Below are 20798 nucleotides of genomic sequence, written 5' to 3'. Positions count from 1 at the left end.
GACTTTATTTTGTGATTAAAATTTTAAATTTTGTTCCAACATTATTGAATTTGTCTGTAAAAACATTCTAAATCTGTTGATTTACTGATCTAGTTGTAGTAACCAAACATTGATTGATGATCAGATGATCCACCTGGGAGAAAGTTCTACTAATGCAGGAAGCTCAAATTTTTCCAGGATTAGCCCTTTTCTCTCTCCAAACCCAAAGAAACCCAGAATCCCTGAAACGCACGCAGTCAAACTCGGGTCATTTATTTGTCAGCAGGGAGCATCTGGCTTCCATTAGCCTCTAATGGTAACCTGTGGCTCAGGCATTCACAGTTGAAGCTTAAAGATAAAAACATCCACAGATGACAAAGGAAGTCACTGATATAACCAAGCAACAGGACAATCCAAATGATTCCAAAGCAGATCTATCTCTAAAATAATCAAATGTGCAACTGATTAGACACCTGACAGCAGTTAGTGTGGTCCCAAACTCCCCTCCACCTCCACCAGCGACATGCTAACAATTAAGGGAATGACCAGACTCTTTCATTCGGGGCTGCACATCGCTCCGGGTGACAGATAACTGCCTTCTCAGGCACACCAGCTGCTCCATTCTAATTGAATAGAAGACAAAGACAATCAGACGGCCACATTGGGTCACTTAATGAAGACATCTGCTTCTCCTGAATATCCCTTCATCGTTAAAAATAAAGGAGAAAAAAATACAATTTTAATGAAAAAGTTCCCATATATATTATATTTGGGTTTTATTAGTGCTCTCCCACCATATATGACTATCCTGAATGCCTGTTATTCATCTGGTAGCTCAGTATCTGGAACATTATCTCGCTCTCCTCATTTTTTTTTGCCATAAATCTCCAACTAGAATCTCCCTGCTCATCTCTCATTTTGGTCTGAAGCACAGAGGACACGCTATCATCCATGTCTGAAAGGAAAAAAAAAGCAAAATCAACAAGTGAGGTTGAGACAAAGGAGAAAGTGACAATGAATTAATAAAAAAAGGAAAACATTCCTTCAGCGCTGGGATTTTTTGATGAGGAAACAGGTCAGATGTCTCCGGGGTCTGCAGAGAGCAGCATCAATCCAAGCATGGAAATCTCATTTTCTAGTCCGTTCTTTGGCGTGTGCACGAGTGTGTGCACGCAGAGGAAAAGTGTTTCTTGTCAAAGCACCACTCACACATGCACACCAAATCTGAAACCACTTTTAGCTCCAAGGATCCATCTGACTCCCCAAAGATGAAGACAGAAGTCGTATGTTTGTGAAGCTTAAAGACCCACTCCGATCAAAATGGAGTTTTAATGTGTTCTAGTGGCATTTTTCTGAGGAAAATTAAGCCTAAGTTTGTAGACACTATTTTTCCATTTATCTCCGTTTGGAGGGCTGAATGTAGGGGTAGGAAGAAATCAGATTTGGCCAATATCTAATTTTTAAAAAATGTGACATTTTTTGTGGATTTCATTAAAGGGTTTTTAAAACATTTCAATTCCCTCAAAATTTGACTTTTGACAGTTCTTTGATGTACTGGAGTTTAAGAGCTAAACCAGCAGATTCTAACTCTTGAGCACCAGAAACTAACCGGCAAGTCTCAGATACTACCTGTTGAGCACCAAATACTAACTGGTGCACACCAGCTACTAACTGCTACAAACTCGATACTTATTGTTGCACACCAGATTCTACCTGCTGCTCAGCAGCTACTAACTGGTTCACACCACATACTAACTGCTGAGGACCAGATACTAACTGGTGCACACCAGATAGAAACTGCTGCACACCAAATACTAATTGCTGTGCACCAGATACTAACTGGTGCACACCAGATACTAATTGGTGCACACCAGATACTAACTGCTACAAACTAGATTATAACTGGTGCACACCAGATACTAATTGGTGCACACCAGATACTAACTGGTGCACACCAGATACTAACTGGTGCACACCAGATACTAATTGATGCACACCAGATTATAACTGGTGCACACCAGTTATAATCTGGTGCACACCAGATACTAACTGGTGCACACCAGATACTAATTGGTGCACACAAGATTATAACTTGCGCACACCAGTTACTAACTGCTACAAACTAGATTATAACTGGTGCACACCAGATACTAACTAGTACACACCAGATTTTAACTAGTGCACACCAGTTGCTAACTGCTACAAACCCAAAACTGACTGCTAAAAAACAGATACTGACTGCTGTAAACCAGATACTAACTGGTACACACTTTTTTCTTTAGTTCTTTTAAGTAGTGGATTTTAAGAACTAGACCAGCAAATAAACATTGAAAGCAGACCAAAACTGTTTTCTGAGAAGCATTGTTTATAACTCTGACTGTACTTCCTTTGTTGAAAACGTCTTTGTTAAAACAAAGAATCTAAAAGTAAAAATTGCACATGCTAGGTTATTTTATTTGAAAAAAAAAAAACAATAAACAGACACAAAAATCCCACTTTAGCTGAGACATTTCTGTCCAGGATTGAAACCGTTTTCATGATGCAAAAACATCAGAAATAAATAAATGTCTTTTGGCCTCCGCTGTCTCCTTGGTGGCGCGTGTCGTAGTGCGGAGTCCTCTGCTGTTCCCTAATGAGCAGCTGCACTGGAACAAGTGGAGGATAAGTGCTTCGCTCAATAGCAGCAGAACGGTAATTGCTGGGGGTGGAAATGTTATTCATTCCCCGTTCCCATCCGGCGTTCCAACTGATCTGGAGCTCATCATGTGACACGCTCCTCCAGCCTCCAACCAGCACGGGCATCAAATAATGCTAGACATTGTTGTGGACCGGGAAACGTAAAAAACACCAAAAAAGAGCCACATTCATCCGTTCATCACATGTGGCCATCAGAGAGCTAATGAGGAAGCTCCTCTCATTAGCTCTCTAGTAATGTAAATTGACTGCAGGGCTAATCTCCCACCACTGGACCGTCAATTAACTTCCAGGAATTAATGACGACTGTAATTCCAGCTGGATGATGGTTCTGCTGACAGCCGTCCTTTGTAATTAAAACCTTCAGGGCTGGAGGAGGTCTGTCAGGTCCAGGTCCTCAGGCACTGGCAGGGTCTCCCTCACAGAACTGGTTGGGTCTAAACTGTATTTAACTGAGTCTTCTTTCAAAAATAAAAAAAGAGAGATTCTCAATCAGGCAATCGTTTGAGGTTTGAATAAACTGTGATTGCTCTAATCAGACGGATTTCTTTAAGGGTCTTTTTCTTCTTTAAAGTTCCAATCTTCTCATACTGAACCTCTTCTCATCACTGAAAGTGTCTAAAGTCCCACTCCAATCATCTTTAGACCTATTACGATCAATATTCTCCCCTTTTCCATCATCCATAACTGAGAGCTCTCTGTTTACATGCCCTCCTGCCAGCGTACAGCCCCTCACAGCTCCAAACTAACATCAAAAACAGCAGCAATAGCATTTGTATTCAGCCGTACAGTTTAGATCCAGATTCCAGCTCAGGCGAGGAAAACGAAGACGTTCATGAGTTTATTTGTCAGAATGATTCTGAGAAGAACCTGCTGGTCCCAGAAAGCCCAAATCCCACAGACTTCTACTGAGAAATAAACTGCTATAACTCAGTCATTGTATTTGTCAGAATAATCATTCTTACTCTGGTATCTCTTTTTAACGTGTTCTTGCTAAACCTATTTTTTTATGATATATTTTCATATCACAAGTTATTCAAATTATAAACTGGCCAATCAGATGCCTCAGTAAAAGCATGACCGCTGGCCCCACCTCCAACATTTGAAACCGCTTACAGTGGAAAGGGGTGTGGCTTAACAACAAGCTCACCCCTGATTAGCGAGAGTGGTTGCCATAGAAACAATGACTAGGCCGACTCGGACCAATCACTGCTTACTAACATCGTCTGGTTCCAACATGGTGATGTCTTATAAAATGGTGACGGATTTGACCAGAGGGAAGGCCTTTTCTATGGGTGGCGTGAAAGGCGCTTCATATATTGTCAATGATCAAGATGGAGCGTAGCAGGGAAATTGCGGCACACCACGAATATGACCATTTTTAAAAATTGTTGCATTTTTGGAAATGAATCAACAGAGCTCCTAAAGGGACATTAAAAATTGGAAGTGAGAAAAAAAAAAGTTTCTGGTTACTAACTGGTGAGCACCAGTTACTTACTGGTTAGCATCGGTTACTAACTGGTTAGCATCGGGTACTAACTGGTGAGCATCGGGTACTAACTGGTTAGCATCGGTTACTAACTGGTTAGCATCTGGTACTAACTGGTGAGCATCGGTTACTAACTGGTTAGCATCGGTTACTAACTGGTGAGCATCGGTTACTAACTGGTTAGCAGTGGGTACTAACTGGTTAGCATCGGGTACTAACTGGTAAGCATCGGTTACTAACTGGTTAGCAGTGGGTACTGACTGGTGAGCATCGGTTACTAACTGGTTAGCAGTGGGTACTAACTGGTTAGCATCGGTTACTAACTGGTTAGCATCGGTTACTAACTGGTGAGCATCGGTTACTAACTGGTTAGCAGTGGGTACTAACTGGTTAGCATCGGGTACTAACTGGTTAGCAGTGGGTACTGACTGGGGAGCATCAGATACTAACAGGTGCACACCAGATAACAAATGGTGAGCACCTTAACTGGTAAGCACCAGATCGTAACTGTGTTTTTTTACTTAGATTTTTTTTCCACTGTCCCGGGACGCCTCCCTGGTGAGTTGTTCCGAGCATGTCCCACTGGGCGGAGGCCCCGGGGAAGACCCAGGACACGCTGGAGAGACTATGTTTCCCAGCTGGCCTTGGGGTCCCCCAGAAGAGCTAGAGGAAGTGGCCGGGGAGAGGGAAGTCTGGGCATCTTTGTTTAGACTGTTGCCCCCGCGACCCGGTCCCGGATGAAGTGGAAGAAGATGGATGGATGGATGTCCTTTTAGGGGCGTTGCATGAATTGTAACGATTTTAATAAAAAAATATTCATCAAAACCTATTAAACATGTTAAAAACACAATTCTCATTGTGGTGGTTCTTTAACAACCAGAGCTGACAAAATCTGGATGTGTTCATGTTCCTGTGAGAAGGCGACAACAAGGGTCTGCTGGTGCATCGCGGTGCCCCCCGTTTGACTCCTGCATCAGCTCATCTGAACAAGTGTCACATCAGCAGGGAGGGAACATCGAGGGGGAACCCTTTCACCGCTGGGGTGTATATCTGTCAGGGTGTGCTTTCCCTGCTGGAGGATGACGGATTGCTCTCCGCCACAATGGCCCTGAATCCCCCCTCCTTCTCTCCACTCGCCTCACCTCACGACCATTAATAATCCTCACAGCCCCTCCCACTGAAGCGTTGGGCCTCGGTGAACATTCAGCCAACGTGCTTCAACCTTGGACGCCTCTCTCTATTTTTATCCAGGTTGCCCTCCGACACCAACGCTCAAGTAACTGTTCTCCCCACGCCGCTTTACTTCCAAACCTCACGGTTACTTCCCATTCTCCCCCCCTGCTGAACCATGTTAACTCTGTTACCACTAAAGCGGTCAGGGAATAGGGATTAGAGGAAGAATAAATACTGTTTGTGCGTCGACACATCGGTGACCGCATGTTTTCCCGGGCAGACAGTCTACCAGCTCCAAGGAAAACACGAGAGGTCAGACAACGAGCCGTTTTCCTCGGTTCTGCATCCCCGCAGGCTCCACACAGGGATGCAGAACCTAAAGAGGAAAATGAAACGCAGCATCCGTGAGACGAGCGCTTTCACATGGACACTCCAGCATCTTCATTTACGCTCTAAGTGGCGGCGTCTGCTGCCTCCTCCTCGGATGTGAAGAGATTTGACGAGTGTGTGTTTAAACAATGGCGTGCTCACCGTTTAACACGGCATCAGTCACACACATGTAAGCGTGTAATTAACTAAGGGGAGGAGAGTGGATCTGGATGGGAGTGAGAACAAGCCCGGCTTGATTTATTATCCCATCACCTTGACCTTGGTGACTCCGGGATGCAGCTCAATTAAGCCGACTCGGTCTGGAAGGTTTGACACAGATCCACTCTGAAATCATTTATTTCTGTCACTCTCTCACATTCACCACATTCTATTGATAAAACAGAGCAGGAGCTAATGTTCACATATTAGGAAAGTCATTTAAAACAGGGGTCCCCAAACTCTTCTTTGATGGGGGGGCCGAGGTCGGTCTGTAGACTAACAGAAAAAGTGCAGCCATCACAGCCTAAATGTAAACATTTACGTCTTTCTAGAAAGCCACACATAGCCAACATTTAAAATAATTAGTTTCTATAATCTTGATAAAAAAAAATAAAAAAAAAACATTTTAAAAACTAGATATATAGCATTAGCTGCGATAATGCTAGTGTGAATGTTGTAAGCTGAAGATGCAAGTGCTAATAGCTGAAAACGCTGAAGCTGATAGCTAGCTAAAATATTAGCGAAATGCCAAATTAGCGTAGGAAGCAGAAAAAAATTCTAAATTAGCCAAAACAGCTAGCATGTGGCTGAAATATTAGCTAAACTCCAAAGTAGCTTAAAAAATAGAACAAAAGCTAAACTTAGCCAAAACAGCTAGCATGTAGATGAAATATTAGTTAAGGGCAAGTTGCCCTTAAAAAACAGGTAAAATATATAATTTGGCCAAAACAGCTAACATAAGGCTAAAATATTACCTAGGCTCAAAATTATCCTTAAAAAACAAAAAAGCTAAAATTAGCCAAAACAGCAAGCAGACAGCTGAAAAATTAGCTAAATGCCAAATTAGCCTATAAAAACTGGTAAATGTCTAATTTAGCCAGATTGAATTATCTTAAAAAACTGAAAAAATTCTAAATTAGCCAAAACAGCTAGCATGTAGCTGAAATATTAGCTAAATGCCAAATTAGGCCATAAAAACTGGTAAAATATCTAATTTAGCCATAACAGCTAGCATAAAGCTAAAATATTACCTAGGCGCCAAATTACCCTTAAAAAACGGGAAACAAATCTTCAATTAGCCAAAACAGCTAGCATGTAGCTGAAATATTAGTTAATGCCAAACTAGCCATAAAAACTGGTAAAATGTCTAATTTAGTTAAAACAGCTAGCATAAAGCTAAAATATTAGCTAAACTCAAAATTAGCCTAAGAAGCAGAAGAAAGCCTAAATTAGCCAAAACAGCTTGCGGCTAAAATATTAGCTGAACCCCAAAATAGCCTAGAAATCCTTAGTAACTGCCAAAACAGTTGAAAAAATGTAGCATAAAAAGAGCTGAATATTTTAAGAGTTGAAAGAGCTGAAGAACTATAGACGTCCAAAAAACATACGGAAGAAAAACAATAATAATAAAGAAATAAAGGAAAAGTGAATCACTATTAAACCAATGAATAGCCTACTATCTCCTGTCATAGTTCAGAATGCAGAAGGGTGGAATAAAAAGTCACGTTCTGTGTGTGTGTGGGGGGCCGGGCCAAATGTGGAGCTGGGCCGGATCCGGCCCGTGGGCCGTAGTTTAGGGACCCCTGCTTTAAAACACACAAAAACAAAGAAATGTCACCATCATTTAAAAAAACAACACTCAAACGCATCGCCTTCGTCAGTTGTAATGATCATTTCAAAGCTTTTCAGGGCTGCAGTCCATCACACGCCTCACAGCAAAGAAATCAATAACTCCCAGAAGGTGTTCCACTGTAAAAAGAGAGATCTGTGTCTTCATAGCGGAGAGCGGGAAGGTCACAGCGCTCCATTTTAGGTTTAAAGGGAAAAAAAAAGGAGTCTGGAGATGTTAACAGCTGGGCGCAGACACTACATTAAAAGGTCAGGACACCTGCAGGATCATTTTCAGCGTGTAACATCAGCGGCTCACAGGAAGAGGTCTGACATTTGCTTTGGGGGATTTTAGGAGGTAATTTTCTTAAGCAAATGTTCATTTCTTTAGTGAGGTTCAAGCTCCCTCTCTGCGACCAGATGCAGGTTTGTTAATTTACTGTATGTGGAACTGCTAATGTGCAGAGGTTGTGCAAAGAGATGAACTATTGATCAAGACTGATTGTAGGAAATTGATTAAACCACGTGTCAAAGTCAAGGCCCAAAAATACATCTTGTAGACTCGAAATATTCTGTTATTTCCATATAAATAATGGTCTACTGCCCCAACCAGAAATGACTGAGCGGTCATGTACTGAATGGGGGAGCAGGTCGTGCATGTCGTCCATTGATGGATCCCAAGGAGGTTTGTCCACTCGTCACATAGTGACATTTAGTTCAGGACTTCTCCGCGTCACGTCTGACGTTTTTGGTGTCTCTAACTCGTCATTTTTTGACGTGCTGGCTGTTCTAATGAAATCGTGGGTCTGCAACCTCCGGGCTGCAAACCGGTCCAGTATTGGGAAGCGTAGCGCACCGGTACCCTAACCCAGTACCGGTTCGCGTCCTGGCTCGGTTCAGGTCCGGTACTGCGTCTAGTGCCGGGTTAGGGTACGAGTACTGGGTTTGGGTACCGGTACTGGACACGTCCCGAGAACCAGTCTGCATCCAGTACCGCGTCTCATTGGTTGCCAACCCTTGATTTTACGAACAAGGAGACCCAAAACTATTAAAATGTTACAAAAACCAGAGTTCTTGTAATATTTTAACTCTTTAAATAAAGAAAGATGTGGTCAGTGTCAAACCCTATCCTCTCCTTCTAATGAGACAAAATTCCAGAACGTTTTGGTTCCTCAAATGACCACTGGAGGCAGGGAATTTCCCATTGACAACCATTTTAGAAGGTCAAACACAAACCAAACGGACCAGTTTAGAACCCAGATTGGAGCTGTAATGGGCCTCATTTTGGTCCCACTTATAAACTTGTTCAGGTGTAGCTGGGTCCTACATGAGTGTAATATATTTTGGGCATGGGCAAACCAGTTGGAACAACCATGGAACCTGTGGATATTAGGAGTCCATCAATTCAGCCCACAGGTAAACCCTACAGGCACCATCCTGAAATGTTTCCTGGGTTGCTCTTTAACCAAAGCTCCAGCTCAACTCCAGTGTTTTCTTGCGACAGTACCTGCAAAAGCTTTGGAGATGTGGTCCTTCTTCCACTCCCAGGGCTGGTCGTACTCGTCCGCCGGCCTCTCGTCGTCCTGCGGCAGCCGGCTGCTCTCCTTGGTGTCCTCCTGAAGCTCCGCATACAAACAACCCAGACGCTTCCCACGCTTGTCTTCGTAAGGAGTATCGTAGAGCTGCACTCCCCCCCGCATCCGTCCTCCCTGGCCGCGCTGCAGCTCTGTCGGAGGATGTGCAGAACACGACCGATCATGCACCATTTAGGCGAGAATTCAGGGGTCAGATTCAGGTGAGACTCCTCAGGAATGAGAGCAGATCTCATCGAAAGAATGTTTTCTGTGACAATTACGGACCTGAAGGTAAACAACCACATTATTACTCCCACAAATGTAATCACTGAGCATGCTGAGCATGTCCAGACCCACAAACAAAGACAAATGATGTTTGCACAGCTTTCTGGAGTCAAGAGGACTTTGGGTTGAAGTGGAAACTCCGCCTCCTCGCCTTCCTGGAGAATCCAACAACAACCAGCTCCTTTCTTCTCCTCGTACATTCATCCTTTACTGCAGAAATCAGTCATTATAAAACATTCAGGTGAATCCTCGATTCTGATTGGCTGCAGGTTGCCCGTCAAAAAGTGATAAAGGACACCTAAAAAAGTAGTTCCGGTCACAATTCCTGAATGTTCTATATTAATACACTGGCCTAAGCACCAATTTACTTGTTGCATTTTTTGCCAAATAGTCTGCTTTTTATGAAAAAAGTAACCTGAACCTAAAAACAACAAGAATAAAGTACTAAAAATCAATATGTATTTCTTTTGTAAGTGACCATGGTATAGGCAGGATAATGCCCTATGAAGTGTGCATTATCAGAAAATTTAACGCACTTCGTAGATGGAGGACAGACTTCCACGTTGTCCATTCATTTCTGATAATGCACCCTTCATCGGGCATTATCCCTTACGTAATTATTAATTAATGAAAGAAAATGTTTGTTTGTTTGATCATATTTAATAATCAGAGTTAATGGTGGATATTTCTTCAATAAAGCGATCCAGGAAACTACTCCTGGACTTTGTAGGAAATAAACTTTTTTCTTAATCATTTGGACAAAACCAAGCAGTGAACTTTCTCTCTGAAATGATACTTAACAGATTTTTAGCATATGGGGTGGCAAATTATCACAATAATCGCAATTAATTAATTACAGGAAAAATTAGCACTTAAAAAAAGCTTTAATCTGATAACTGTTATCTGGAAGGATATTTCTTGATGAGATGTCCGTTATCACAAATTAAAGGCCTGATCAGGTTGGGTCAATTCATTTCTGATAATGCACAGCTCAAAGCGCATTATCCTACTTACAGTATACCACGGTCACTCATGGAAGAAATAAGTATTAAATCAGTCATTTTTTATTACTTTTTCACTTTATTACTTTTTTTTATCATTACTTTTTTCACATAAAGTGGACACGTGGTGTGACATGTCGTCATGGTAACGGTTACAGAAGCAGAGGAAAGTATTATATATTCTAAGTATCATGAAAAGATAAACACAAGTTCAATTCAGAGGGAAAGTTCACCTCTTGTCGCTTGTTTTTGTCCAGTCACCACAAAGAAACAAAGTTTAAATTGTTCATTTATTCTCTTTTTTCTGCTGCATCACAGTCTTCAAATTAATCAACATCACCAAACAAGTTAAAGGAAACTATAAAATCCCTTCTCTATTGTCTTGTTGTTGTGATGAACTGTGGAATTATGAACACTAAATGTCTGTATTAGTATTTTGATAGCAAAGTGGATATTTAATGCATCGCACAGATGTTTCCAATCTGTTTTTGATGTTTTAATTAGAGCACTCTAGACTTTACGTCTTTTCTTATCTTCTTTTCTTAATTGTTCGAGATTTAAAAAAATACCTCCTGGTGGTGTAAAAGTAAAAGTTGGAAGTCTGTTATAATTAAAAAAAAGTTCATAGAGCCACTTTTTTAGTTGTTTTTGATCTTTTATTGGACCACAATGTCAGGAACTTAAATACTTCAAAATGAGGCAATTATTATGTTTGATTAAAAATAGATTAATTAATGATTAATTCATCGCACAACTAACTTAACTGCATGACAGCACTAGTTTAGCACATATACCACTTTACTCCACTGGTTAGTTCTCACACTAGAGCGAGCCGCAGGTTCAACACATTCTCATCCACAAGTTGGTTAAGGACCCGCCCACCTCCCCTTCAGTCCACAACCCTCGAGACGTGGTACCAAACTGGTCCTCAGGACGTATCAAGTACCGGTACCCGAGCCCAGTACTGGTACCCTTACCTGGCACCGGACGCTGTACTAGATGCGGCACCAGACGCAGACTGGTCCTCGGGACACGTCCAGTACTGGTACCCAAACCCAGTACCGGTACCCTAACCCGACACTGGACATAGTACTGGATGCGGCACTGGATGCAGACTGGTCCTCATGACGCATCCACTACTGGTATCCAAACCCAACACCGGGCGCAGACTGGTCCTCGAACGTGTCCAGTACTGGTACCCAAACCCAGTACCGGTACCCTAACCTGGAAAGGGACATGGTACTGGATGTGGCACTGGATGCAGACTGATCTTCAGGACACGTCCAGTACCGGTACCCAAACGCAGTACCTGTACCCTCACCAGGTACCAGACGCCGTAGCAGATGCAGTACCGGATACAGACTGGTCCTTCGGATGCATCCAGTAGGTACCCAAACCCGGCACCGGACGCGGTACCATGTGTTTTGCCGGACTCAAACTGGTTACAGGCGCAGTGTCGGACGTGAACCGGTACTGGGTTAGGGTTTAGGGTACTGCTACTGGTCGTGTCCCAGTACTGGACGGGTTCCAGTTCGCAGCCTGGAGACTGGGGACCCGTGATTGAATGAGAACGTCCAGCACATCAAAAAACGACGAGTTGGGGACACAAAAAATGTCAAAAAGTCTATAACCGAACGTCAATATGTGACGAGTTGGGAGTGAGAATGTGTTGACACGTCTGTAGCCATGATTGATTTAAGTTTTGTTTCATGGGTGACCATGGTATAACTGAGATAATGCCGTCTGTGCTGTCCATCATCAGAAATGAATGGACTTTTGGTCATCAGTTAATTTTTAATAATGAACACCTCATTGGGAATTTTCTTTACATTTTGAATGTATGAGGTCATACATGAACCATGATTTAAAACCAACATCGGATTTGAAGGATCCTTCAGTCGACGCTTTAAAGCTGCTGCAGCAACAGTCACTGACAGTGTTTGATATGTTGACCTAAAAACAGACTGTTTCCAGAAACAGGGGGTCCAGAGGAGGGGGGGGGGGTCAGTCAGCATCGTCTGTGTTCAAATCCAACAGTTTTACAAAGAAAGTGTTTTCAGGTGAAAAACGTACTAAATAAAAGGGCGAAAGGCACATAAAAACTTTAACCTTCACACGACAAGACACCGCCATTGGGCGGCCCTGGAATCACCATGGTGACCAAGTGGAAGCCCTGGGGAGGACGGCGGAGAGGATGGAGAGGGTGGAGGGGAAACGAGGAGAGAAGAGGAGGAAAGGATGTGGCTGGATGAAGAGCAGAGAGCCATGTAGGTTGAGAGGAAACGAGGGGAGGAGAATGGCAATGAGGGGGTGGGGGTGGGGGGGTCTGTCAACACTTGATGTTAAGTCAGTGAGACAGAAGAACAGCAGGGAGGAATCTGCCATACCTGCACTGGGAGTCGGTGGTGTCACGCCAGCCTGAAGACACTGAAGATGAAGGTCGGAGGATGAAAAGATGGATTTGAGGAAATGATAAATTCTAAAAAGAACTCAAAACAGGTGTAGAAAAAGGTAGAATGTCAAGGTGATAGGTGAATGTCTGCAGGGATGAAGCTAAAATCTTGAGAAAATTGAATCAAAACTGCTTGAATCGTACTAAAATGTTTGGGAATCTCTCGTCTTTCCACGTCGGTCTGATTCTGGGGTAAATGAATGAAAACAGCCGCCGTCAGACAGACAAAAGCAGGCAGATGGATCCCCTCGAAGTGACAGACTCCGTAGATGTGGCATCTCTTCTCATTTTGGGCCGAGAAAGGATGCCCCGCCCACTTCTTCTTGCTTTTATTAACTTCCCTTCAGAAGCGACAGGCCAGCATGAGTGACAACGAGGAGAGAACAGCACACGGACTCCACTAACAGACAGATTAGAGAGGCTGTCAAAGACTCCCGCCGGGGCCGGGAGAGCCCTCGAGATGGAGAGATGGGAGGAGGGCAGGCTTTTACACTAAATGACTGGGACAGGAGTGGAGGAGCTGGGGGAAAAAGGGCCAGACAGAGAGATGTAGTAGGAGGAGAGGGAAATGGAAAACGATGGTCGGGGCAAAGCGGGGTCCTCCTCTGGACGGCGGGCTAAAATGGACGCTTAACGACGGTGTGAGCTCATTCAGCTGTGGTGAACGACAATTCAGCAGGACTCCAGCAGCCGTTTGTCTGCTGAAAATGCAGCCATTAAACTAGAATTACACCACATTCCCCCCTTAGTGACTCCAGTAGGCTCTAAATGCAAGAACCTCACTAAACAGAAGCGCAATAACGAGGGAACCCGTCATCCATCATCTCGGCCTGCGTAGTAAAGAAACTGCTGACTCTGGAGGAATCAGATTACTTCATGACATAATTGAATATTTTATTCATTATTCAATTTGCCTGAAATGAAATATAAACACTTTGAAATAGCATTTTTGATTTAGAAGAATCTCACTCCATTGGTATGAATAGGGGGAGGATAAGATATACTATATGGAAAAGGATGATATAATATTTATGATTCCTTCTCTGCAAAAGTAAAATAGACCAGAATCATCTTTAGTAATGATTTGTAGTAATATTTGGATTTGTGAACTAATTGTACTTTTAGTACAATTAAAAATTAAAGCCACGTGTAGTACTGGCACAAACAATTACTTTAATAGTGGAATAGTGGAATTATTTTTTCTGATTATTAGTTGACTAATCGGGTCATGGATGTAAAGCTAACATGTTAACTATCATTAACTTTAAACTAATTAAAAACTAGACACCGGTATATAGCATTACCTGTGATGATGCTAGTGTGAATGCTGTAAGCTGAATTTGGCTGCTGAAGATGCTGAAATTAATAGCCAGCTAAAATATTAGTTAAATGTCAAATAAGCTTAAAAAAGTGAAAAAAGGCTAAATTAGCTAAAACAGGTAGCATGTAGCTGGAATACTAGCTAAACTCCAAAATAGCCTAAAAAATCTAAATAAATGCCAAAATAGTCCAAAAAGCTAGCAGAATGTATCCATCCATTAGTAACAGCTGCTATTTTGCATTTTCAACTATAAAAAGAATTTAAAATTTCAAAACATCAGATTTTACTAATGGGCAAATTATTTTCAATTGGAAATTTTTACATTTATATTATTTATTCAAATTCAAATTTTCATTTTTTTATTTCAAATTTTCAAAACATTTTTTCCAAATTTTTTTTTTTTCAAATTTTCAATGTCTTGTTTTCAAATTTTCTGTTTTTTAAGTTACAATGTCTATTTTTCAGGTTTTTAATCTGTTTTTTGTCCACTTGAAGCAGATCCTGATTCGACCCCATCCTTCCTGTCCAGGACAGCTGTGGGACAGAATCAAACAGTTAACCCACTGACCTGCGATGACCCTCTGGGCTTCATACGGTTCCATGTAGCCGTTATTCTCAGCCGGAGCGGGTCCGCGGTCCGGGTCCTGTCGGTGCTGCAGTCGAGCATCAAAAGGGTCGGAGTAATCCGTCTCTCCTGCCAGTGGCGCTGACGGCACCACCTGCAGGGAAAAAGACATGACTACCTGAGGGAAGGTTCTGTACCACCTTTCATAACCGGCTGGAGTTCAAGCTGACCTGAACTAAAATCCTCCGGAGTCGTAAAGACGCTCAAACAGGGAGCGAAACACCGCGGTAACACAATAATTAATGCTAATTGGCGTCTACAGACCCATCCGCTCACAGATGGAGGTAAAGCTGCCATGCAAAGCGCTAACCAGGCCACTGGGACTGTGGGGTTCAGCGTCCTGCCCAAGAGCACTTTGACATGTGGGCTGGCAGAGCGGGAGTTAAACCTGTGATTAGAGGTCGACCGCTCTACCGTTGCACCATACTTGACCTGAATTAGTCTTAAACAGCTTTTAGGGACTGCTCTTTGTTTTTATTTGCGTTCGTTTAGAAATTCCACCTGAAACAAAGATTTAAGGTGCGTTTAAGAGGCTTTGTAGACACAAAATGTTTAATTTTACAAACTTAAACCCACGCAGACGTTTCATACGACAGAAATAGAGTCCGTCTTGACTGAAGGAGGTTTATATTTGGCTGCAGAGAGTGAGGATGGAGATTAAAGAGGCAGGTACGCGGTTGGTGGCATTTGTTCAGGAGAACCGTGGTCATCTGGCTCACTGACAGCAGCACGGCTAACCATATGGTCGCAGAAGCGTGCGCGTGTGTTTTTGTGCATCCTTTGTCTCCTGAACTCACAAAGGAATTCAAAGAGAAAAGACTTGCTTCGTAAATTCGTGTTAAACACGCTCAATCCTTCAAAAAGTGCATCCCAAACCCCTGTGGGCTCGGTAACAGGTTATCCATCTGCATTGTTAATTAGAATGCGGATGTTCCCACAGACCATGGGAAAGTAATGGGAACGGGGCAGAGAGGGGAGCAATTGACATCAATAGAGAACGTTTCTTCAATCCACTCACGCGTTTTTGCACTTTCCAGCATTTTTTTTATCGGCAGAGTCAGGGATTTACCTGGAAGAATGAAAAGCCTCGGAGGTTTCTGAGCTAATTTTGTGCCGTTGACATCCTGGTGATACCCTGTAACCCTTTAACACCTTTCAGTGATTTCATCAATCTTGGTATGAAAACGTTCAGCTCGTTCAGAACATTACTGCTTCTATTTTTAGTATTCATAAACTAAAGCTTTTGAAATATTGAGCAAAATACGCCCATAGGAAATGAATGGGAAAGTCTTCAAATTTCTAAATTTTAAGTACATTAGCAACAAGCCTTTAAATATATTACTGGAAAATGCTTTCATCTTTTATAGTATTTTTTTCTCTTGAGTTTAGCTTTTATTTTTGCAACATGCTAACATTTTTAGCTAATTTGTTACCAACTGAGGTTTCTTAGGCTACTTTAGCTTCTATTTTAGCAACATGCTAACGTTTTTGACTAATTGGTTAATTGAGGAATTTTAGGTTATTTTTTAGTTTTGCTAGAATTTAAGAAATGTGCTAGCTTTTTCTGGCATCTACTGACGTTTTTTTATGCTAACTTTGAGTTTGCACAATATTTTTTAGCAACATGCTAACGTTTTTAGTTAATTTGTTATCTACTGAGGTTTTTTTTAGCCTAACTTTGAGTTTAGCTAATATTTTAGCAACATACTAACGTTTTTAGCTAACTTGTTATCAATTGAGTATTTTTAGGCTAATTCAGAGTTTGGCTTCTTTTTTAGCAACATGCTAACGTTGTTGACTAGTTTAATTCACTGAGGAATTTTAGGTTATTTTGGAGTTTAGCTAGTATTTAAGGATCGTGCTACCTTTTTTTGGCTATATGGTTATCTACCTGGGTTTATTATGCTAATTTAGAGTTTAGCCCTAATGAAGCAACATGCTAACGTTTTTGACTAATTTAGTTCACAGTGGAATTTAAGGCTATTTTGGAGTTAAGGTAATATGTAGCTTTTTTTTTAGCTAATTTGGGATCTACTGAGGTTTTTTATGCTAACTTTGAGTTTAGCTAATATTTTAGCAACATGCTAACGTTTTTAGCTAACTTGTTATCAATTGAGTATTTTAGGCTAATTTAGAGTTTAGCTTCTTTTTTAGCAACATGCTAACGTTTTTGACTAGTTTAGATCACTGAGGTATTTTAGGTTATTTTGGAGTTTAGCTAGTATAAGCAGTGAGCTACCTTTTTTGGCTATTTTTTTATCTTCTGGGGTTTCTTAGGGTAATTTAGAGTTTAGTTTCTATTTTAGCAACAGGCTAACATTTTTGACTAATTTAGTTTACCGAGAAATTTTAGGCTATTCGGAGGTAAGCTAATATTTAAGCAATGTGCTAGCTTTTGTTTCTAATTTAGCATCTACTGGAGTTTTTTACTGATAATTTTGAGTCTAGCTAATATTTTAGCAACAGGCTAATGTTTTTGACTAATTTAGTTCACTAAGGGATTTTAGGCTATTTTGGAGTTTAGCTAGTATTTAAGGAACATGCTACCCTTTTTTTGTCTAATTTGTTATCTACTGGGGTTTATTAGGCTAATTTAGAGTTTAGCTTCTAATTTAGAGTTTAGCTTCTATTTTAGCAACATGCTAACGTTTTTGACTAATTTAGTTCACTGAGGAATTTTAGGCTATTTTGGAGTTTAGCCAGTATTTATGCAATCTGCTGGCTTTTTTGGCTAATTTGCTATCTACTGAAGTTTTTATAGGCTAGTTTAGAGTTTAGCTTCTATCTTAGCAACATGCTAACGTTTTTGACTAACTTAGTTCACTGAGGAATTTTAGGATATTTGGGAGTTTAGCTAGTTAAGCAACGTGCTAGCTTTTTTTGGCTAATTAGGAATCTTCTGGGTTTTTTAGGCTAACTTTGAATTTAGCTAATATTTTAGCAACATACTAACATTTTCTTTTTCCTTCCGAGTCTACTGGAAATATTGTGTTAACAGTTGAAAAATTACAGTAAATCAAAGAACATAAACACTGGAGCTCCGCTGCTCTTTTGTTTGTATCTTCCATCCCAAAAAGTACATTAATTACCCCTCTCTGTATTGTCCGATCATGCATCTTACCCCAGGTGGACCCTTCGAGGGTCTCTCTGCCTGCAAAAGCAAACCCCATTTATTATTAAAGCAAGAACATAAACTCAGGGGACTGTGACCCCGCAATACGCTCCAGCTATTTATGTTTCTCAGCCAGCTTATTTATGTGTCGCATGGGCTGTAATGTGATTTATGTAATGAATGCATATCCTGTGTTGCACATTCTGCGTCGGATGCCTTTTGGAATCGGATCAATAGGCGATCCAAAATGAAAAGACAGTGGGAGGTGTTGCTTTCCTCCCGCTTCAGTTGAAAAGACAAATCGAAGAACACGTGGGGCCTTACGGGTTCTTGCTGGTCCTCCAAAGAAATGGCACTTAAGAAGATCTTGGTGCGCCCCAGTTCTTGGGAGTCTACTTTGATCAGTCTGTGTTTTGGTGACTTCACGTCCACACTGGCTGACTTCTTTGGGGAGCCGTAGACCGGTGTGGCAGGCTCGGAATTCCCAGACTCCCCTTTGGGTCTGCTCTCCGAATCCTCATAGGGATCTTCGAAGTCGAGGTCCCTCTGGAGTCGATACGCTTTCAGGATCTCGCTCTCTGTGTAGTCAGGTGTGGGTGGCTGTGGGGGCACCTTTCTGCCAAAGCTCAGGTAGTCCTTCAGCCACTTTGCCATGGTGGAGGAACAAGGAGGAGGAGGATGAAGAAGAAGAAGAAGCTGCAAATGGACAGAAAAAAAAAATTAATAAACCCAATTTATGGGGGGCAAACCCTCCTCCACTGGTCCTCTTATTTCATTTCACTCTCTCCAGTGATAGACTCGCAATTTGTGAGCTATTACAAGCTCTCGCGGGACATTAAGCTGCAGTGACAGCTGCGTTTTACGCGCTCCTTTTGTTTTAGGCACACAGCAATAACGGACTTTGCCCACAGGCTTCAGCTCCAATTCACACCCCTGCAATAAAGTCTGTGTTAGATAAAGTAAATACAAGGAGCAGATGGTTTTTACGCTGCTTTTTTCGTATATTACATATAATTCTGAGGTAACTTTAACCTTTTTAAGGCAAAAACTACACTGAAAAGATAAAAATGTCACCAAATTGAAGAGGAATTCATCCATATGAAGAACGCCGCGCGCCGAGACGCACGAGCCCTTACCGCGTCTCACTTCAGCCACTTCAGATGCTCCGTTCCGCGTTTGTTCATGTCGCTGACCACCAACAAGAAGCCACCAAATGTTCAACTCTTCTTTTTTATCGTAATCCTGAACCGTGAGGCGGCAGAGAAACAACAGAGGACGCGGCGGCGGCGCGTGGAAGTTCCTCCAGACGCGGAGCGCCGCGACTGAACGCGGAGAGACAGCAGGAAAACTCAGCCGAGCGGTTAAAGGGGAGGTGCTCTGCTCCCGGAGGAGAACCCTTCTGCTCCGCTTTCCAATCACCGCTGGTGTCTGCGCGTCGCGGGACGCAACAAGAACAACATCCGCTCCGAGGCGCGTAAAAGACGCACGAAAACAGGAATTCAGGAATCCCAGATATGACTCAAGAATAATACATTATAGATACCAATGACATCATAGGGGATATTTTGGCTTATGTATGTTTTATAGACGTTTCTCTCTTTTTGTGCGCTCCAGCATCACATCCAGCCTCCTTTTGGACTCTCCTCTCCTGACAGAGAAAAGCGCTCAGGCTTGTCCACTCTGATAAGGAATAAAGAGCATTTGTGAGTTTCATTCCCTTTGTTGGATCCCCCTTCGCTCTCAGAGTGTGTCATCCTCTCACACATGTGACATTTGTCCACGCTGCTAAATTGGATTGTATGCTACACTGGGTCAGGGCTATCCGAGTCTGTTAAAGGAGCGTAAATGCTCTTCTTTTCTCTCTTTATGACGCTTGAGAGTTGGCTTTCTCCCAGGGGTGGGTGACTGGATGAGGTCATCCAACTAGAATCCACCCCCACCATCCAGACACGCACATTCTCCTGCATGCGTGATCCACATTAGAGAGCCCCCGAAGTACAAAAAAAAATCTAAAAGTTGAAGTGAAAAATATTTTCTTGCTGGTTACTAACTGGTGCGCACCAGATAGTAATATATTTTTTTTCATTTTTTAGAAAAAAAACTATGTACTTTAATAACTAGTGAAGACCAGTTAGCAAATTACTTTTTCAGTTACTATCTGGTGCACACCAGATAGTAACTTTTTTTCCCTAAAAGTTGAAGTAGAATTTTTTTTTAATTTTCTGGTTATTAACCGGTGCGCACCAGATAGTAACTAAAAAAGAAAATATAAATATTGAAGTAAAAAATTTGTTTTCCAAAAATTTGAAGTAAAAGAAAAATGTGTTTCTTGTTACTATCTGGTGCTCACCAGATGGTAACAGATTTTTACTATCTGGTACGCACCAGTTAGTAACTGAAGAAAAATCTAGATATTGAAGTAAAGATTTTTTTTTTCTAAAAATTGAAGTAAAAGAAAATTGTGTTTCTTGTTACTATCCGGTGCACACGAGATAGTAACTTTTTTTTTTTTTAAGTTGAGGTAAAAAATTGTTTTGTTCTGGTTACTAACTGGTGCGCACAAGATGGTAACTGAAAAAAAACCTAAACATTGAAGTATTTTTTTTTTCTAATTGAAGTCAAAGAAAAATGTATTTGTGGTTATTATCTGGTGTGGACTGTAACTGTTTTTTTTTCTAAAAATTGAAGCAAATTTTATTTTTTCTTTTAAATGATAATTAGTGCACACCAGTTAGTAACCAGAAAAAAATATTTATGGCCCGCAGCATCAGGTACTGATGGCAAGGACCATATTATTTTTGCTTAGAGTGAAAAAACTCAAAAAGCCCTAAAAAACCCTCAAAGGAAGGGCCTAAGCCCAAACAGACATGACCAACATGTAGTAAAAAAAAAAACAT

General features: G+C 41.6%; 1 protein-coding gene across 1 annotated transcript in view; it reads right to left on the bottom strand.

Annotated features, from left to right (window-relative positions):
* shdb (Src homology 2 domain containing transforming protein D, b) overlaps window positions 1-19879 on the bottom strand; it is a 37091-nt gene extending 17212 nt beyond the window's left edge. Inside the window, exons 1-4 of the mRNA XM_024279484.2 lie at window positions 19038-19879; window positions 18226-18597; window positions 14733-14883; window positions 9039-9257 (exon numbers count right to left, since the gene is read on the bottom strand). Coding sequence (XP_024135252.1) covers window positions 9039-9257; window positions 14733-14883; window positions 18226-18555 — 700 coding nt within the window. The 5' untranslated portion in view covers window positions 18556-18597; window positions 19038-19879. The remainder of the gene's footprint in view (window positions 1-9038; window positions 9258-14732; window positions 14884-18225; window positions 18598-19037) is intronic.
* Between the last annotated feature and the right edge of the window lie 919 nt (window positions 19880-20798).

The sequence above is a fragment of the Oryzias melastigma genome, linkage group LG4 (assembly GCF_002922805.2).
Source record: "Oryzias melastigma strain HK-1 linkage group LG4, ASM292280v2, whole genome shotgun sequence".
Lineage (NCBI taxonomy): Eukaryota > Metazoa > Chordata > Actinopteri > Beloniformes > Adrianichthyidae > Oryzias > Oryzias melastigma.
This window is presented reverse-complemented; position numbering and strand designations above follow the sequence as displayed.